This window comes from Myzus persicae, unplaced genomic scaffold (genome assembly GCF_001856785.1).
Source record: "Myzus persicae strain clone G006 unplaced genomic scaffold, MPER_G0061.0, whole genome shotgun sequence".
Classification (NCBI taxonomy): Eukaryota; Metazoa; Arthropoda; class Insecta; order Hemiptera; family Aphididae; genus Myzus; species Myzus persicae.
The window spans coordinates 1-4998 of record NW_019101835.1 but is presented as its reverse complement, the minus strand read 5'-3'; the positions used below and the strand labels follow the sequence as shown (position 1 = coordinate 4998).

At 28.2% G+C, this 4998-nt stretch overlaps 2 protein-coding genes across 2 annotated transcripts; one reads left to right on the top strand and one right to left on the bottom strand.

The window, feature by feature from the left end:
- Positions 1-367: 367 nt before the first annotated feature.
- On the top strand, positions 368-3006 carry LOC111030562 (the record flags this gene model as incomplete). The annotated part of the gene is made up of 6 exons (XM_022310111.1): positions 368-648; positions 1804-1989; positions 2064-2163; positions 2330-2599; positions 2669-2748; positions 2826-3006. Coding segments are annotated over 6 exons (1067 nt in total), but the record flags the coding sequence as incomplete, so codon positions are not given.
- A 188-nt stretch (positions 3007-3194) lies between these two features.
- LOC111030561 (putative nuclease HARBI1) lies at positions 3195-4830 on the bottom strand. The gene is made up of 4 exons (XM_022310110.1): positions 4464-4830; positions 3941-4270; positions 3734-3878; positions 3195-3654 (listed from the first exon to the last, which is right to left on the bottom strand). Exons 1-4 carry the CDS (start codon positions 4695-4697, stop codon positions 3236-3238), a joined length of 1128 nt encoding a protein of 375 aa, XP_022165802.1. The 5' UTR covers positions 4698-4830; the 3' UTR covers positions 3195-3235.
- Between the last annotated feature and the right edge of the window lie 168 nt (positions 4831-4998).

The window sequence follows — 4998 nt, the reverse complement described above, 5'->3', positions numbered from 1 at the left end:
AGTGATCACTATCGACGTTTTCTGAAATGTATCGAACTTCGTTATCGACTATGTGATTCTGTAAATGACTCTATCGATAGTTTGCGCTTACAACTTGTGCTACCGCAAAGTCGATAAGAAATAAACCGATAGTATCAATTATCAAGGAGATTTTAAGTTTGGTCCAATCACAGTGGCTTTGTGTATTAAGTTATCTTATCAAAGAATATTTGCAAAAGTAAAAACAGAAAATTTAAAAAGTGAAAACTATAAAATCACTATGAAAAGGGCGACTATTCAATCGTAAGTACTTTTATTATTATATATCTACTATCTGACTACCTATTTGGGTTTTTGAAATACACAATTTTATTTAGGTAGTTTTTATACATTTATTTATTAACTTTTGATTATTATTTGAATACCCTTAGTGGATCTCAAAATGAGCAAGAGACAAATTTAAAGAAGGTAAGACAAGGGAGAAGGAATGACAGACAGCTGTCATTCATGGTAGATTATATGGTGCAAAACCCACACGTTGCTACGGGCAAATTTCATACTTTGAATGGGAAAAATAGTTTAGCTGGCTCATGGGAAGACTTGGTTACAAATTTAAATAACCTTCGTAATCCTGGTGTGAAGGAAAAAAATGTTAAGTCGTGGAAAGAGGCAAGTAGAAACATACATTTTATAACGTAGCAATAATAAAATACTACCTAAACTTAACTAGGTATAAAGGAGTTTTTTTTTATCTTTATTTAATATTTTACATGTGAATTATGGTGTAATTATATTTTGTTTAATAAAGGCAATACTCGTATATTTACTTAAAATTCCGTATGCAATATGTATATATGATGATATTTATTATATCATTTAAAATGTAAAGTTTTCATTAAATTAAAAAAATAACAAGTTCAATCAAATGTATATATTGACATTATGATTAAAATGTCAAAATTTTCATTTTTCATACCTTATTTAGGAATCAAAAAACTAATATTATTTGATAGTTTTTTTGAAAACATAGGTATGTAATTGATTTTATTCGTAATTTTAAGATTTTCAGTCCATAATACATTAAAAATAAATGAAATATAAAATTTACCCAACAATTTTAAAAGCGTATTAGATTCTCAAATAATCTTTTTGGGAGGTATTGAATTTTCTCTAAATCCCAACATTTACTTATTAAAACTGATTAAAGTTATTTATTTGTTATCTATTCAGAATGATTTATTTTTAAGTGTTCTATTATATTATTAAAAAATTAGCAATACCTACCTAAGTAAAAAAGAAGTAATTTGGTATTTTAATACAATTTTATAATGTACTATGAACCCTATACTATTGCTGCCCAAAAATAAATAACACCATTGAAAATTAATGTTATGGTCCACTTGTAGCAGTCTCTGTTTGGAGTTTCACTGATACCAATTTGTAATTGTATTGTATTAAGTTCTTTAAATCCTAGTGGCATGCATAAAAATTGTTTTAAGAATGTGTAATTTAGAGATTATTTGGTAAATGTACCTAGTTAAATATAGAAAAAAGAAAAAAGATTTCACTAAGCAATAATGAAATTATCATTAACAAAACCTCCTATGTGCTAAAATTTTAACAAAATACTCAATTTTTCTTCAGTATAAAATTAATATGATAGTAATGTTGAATAAATTACTAAAACTACTTAAACTACTTTTTTGTTGCTGGATTTTAAATGTGTAACATATTTCCAAACATTCCTAGTTTAAATTTGCATTATTAAAAATGTAAAACTATTCAACACAATTCATTAATTTTTATCTTTATATTTAATTTTAGTCTTGGAGAGATTTAAAAACCAAAGTTTCAAAAAAAGCATCTGCTTTAAGAAATGATAAGAAACAAACTGGCAATAAGCAAATTGAATTAGCTGAGTTATCTGAGATTGATAATAAGGTTTTAGGACTAGTAGGATACGATTATGTTGAGGGGACAGTATGTCCAGATTCGTGGCCAGAAGAACTGGTTAGTTTGTATTGAAATTTAGTATTTATTTATTGTTTTTGTTTGTTATAGAATTAAAATGTATTGTTTTTTAGCCTGATGATGTTGAGCAATTGGCTGGTGGTAATTATGATATTTTGAATATAGTACCCACTCCACTCACCATTAGGCCAAACCAGGATCCAGATATAATTGGTTAGTAATTGTATTTAATATATAAGTATTATAAACTAAAATTAAGTATATAATTTGTGTAGCTCATTCTATTTTTTAATATAATATTTTGTTTCTAAAAAAATGGTACCTACAGTCAATTTGTTAATTTGTATATGTATTTTGTGTTTATATTTTCTACTTTTAGAAGCTGATGCAGAGGAAATCATTGACGATCCTTATTATACTGTTGAACTAATAAAAGATAGTACAAATGAAATAAGTTCACTTATAGAAACCAACAAGACAATGACACCACATATTCTAATAAATGTACCTGCTGAATCAAATACATCTTTTATTTCTGAGACATTCATTGATCATTCATCTGGCAAACAACCCATATTGCCAAACATATCTGCAAAAAATTCTAAATTTTCAAACACACCAACCACTAATTTAAAAAAGACTAGAAGGGGTAATTAATTAAGAATTACAAATATAGAACAATTTATCTAGTTGCACTAATAAACATTTTTAATTCTAGATGTCAAACTTAATACACAGTTAAGCAATGCACGTGCGGTATTCACTGATTTAGCTAAAACTAACAATCAACAATTGGAGGTACTTTTCTAATATTATATTGAAATCTACTTAACTATATTATAGATAACTGAACTAAATATCAATGTATATTTTAGTTGTTAACTACTTCATTAAACATGTTTGCTGAAAGCAATAAGCAAATGGCTGCTGCACTTAACAAAATGGCTGAAAATGATGAAAAAAGACTGTTAATGGACGAGAAACTTGTTACCATATTATCAACTGTAATTTCTAAATTAAATTAATTTTTTTGTTATTTCTAATATTTTTAGTTAAAAAAATGAAGATCATTTCTATATTTTGTTTTGTTTTATTATTTCCCGGTACATACAATTTATATTTTTATTTGTTAAAAGTCTAGATAAAAAAAATATATATGTTGTTTTGTTTTAATATATATTAAGTTACATATACATAATTATACATTTAGTACACAATTTTAATTTTGTTAATTTTTTAAAAGATAAAAATAAAGGGTTGTTTTGTTTTATGTTATTTATTGTTTTCATAAATCACCATCAATATAATCAGGAAACCAATTCTGCATGATTTGCTTTTGAATCCGCATTGCTACAGCTCTAGGTCCACCTCTCTCCATCATTTCATTATCTTCTAAATGTCTTACACCATAATCATCATTAATCCAGTTGTCAATATTTTCCTCTTCTACTGGCACACGGTAATAAATTCTCATGTTATGAAGGACAGCACAAGCATTTACTATTTTACCTGCCATATCAGGTGAATACATTAATACACGTTGATATGACAAGCACCTCCATACACTTTTAAAAACTCCAAAAAATCTCTCCACAACATTTCTAGCTTTGCAGTGTTTAATTGTGTATTTGAACTGTCTCGTGCCTTCTCTGTAGTGAGGTAAAGGCGTCATGAGCCAAGGCTCTAATGGGTAGCCAGAATCACCTACATATTAAGTATACAAACAAATGTATAATCTAAATATTTTAAAAATATTCTAATTTTAAATTTGCAAATTTATTACCAATAAGCCATGTGTGGCGTTCACCATTATTATAATGGTATTCCATGGCACGACGGATAGGAGAAGTGCTCCATATGTAGGAATCATTTCTGGCTCCTGGATATCTGGCATTTATATTCAATATTTTTAGTTTTGGACTTACTACCTGAAAAAGTAATTTGTTAAGAATAATATTAGGTTATAAAAACATATTGCTAAAATACATACTGCTTGAACGTTCAATGAGTGATTACCATGATGGTTAACAAAAGCTTCTTCATGTACCTTAGGCGCAAGAATATTAATAAATGTACAATCTATAGCCCCAATGGCACCTTCAAATGGCTGTGGTGCATTACTAAATTCTTCGCGGGCATTATTTCTTTCTAAAAGTGTCATAGGAAATTTGACCCATTTCCGTAACAGCGTATTGTTTATAGCATCAGTGACAGCATGCAAGCACCTACTCACTGATGGCTGGCTAACATTCAAATCAAAATGATCGCCAGTAGCACGTTGGTAGCTTCCTTTAGCATAAATGTACACTGCAACTAATACCTACAATTCAAGCATTTAAATATTGTCTTAATAAACACTTGATTGCTATTCTGTATTATAATATAAACGTATTACATTTAATAATTATGTAAGTTCAATAAGAATTGTAAGAAAAATATGATTTTTCTTTTTTGAAATTAGGTATTCTAAAAATATAGAGTATAGAATTCAAAAATTTTAGTAAAACAATTACTTGAATTTCCACTGGGATTCCAGAATTGCGATCCCGCTTAAGAAACGGCCGAAGATTATTTGTTAAGTCCATAGATAATTCAGGACTTAGGCGAAATATGTCCATAAACTCACTTCTCGGTAGTTCGTAAGGATTTTGTGTATCGCGTAATGTTCTTCTTTCTAACCGTCTCTCAATAAGCCTTACTCTTTCTTCTAAAACTTCCAATTCCCATCCCAAAAAGTATATAGCCATAATAGTTTTGTTTAACTAACTGATTTAACAAATGTTAAGACTTAGAGAAAAATTCATTCAAAATCACAAAAACAAAGTTACAAATATTTATGAACACTCGATAAGGCTTATCGGCCATAATAAAAGGTCCGTTACCGTATCTGATATTTTCGATAGTATTTTATCGCTTAACAATTTTTTTCGTTATCAATATTTTACAGAATCGGTCTTCTCGACATTTGTCGATAACACGTACTATCGATAGCGTATCGAATCGAAAATTATCGATAAGGCTACTTATCGAGTTACAGAATAGAGCTGC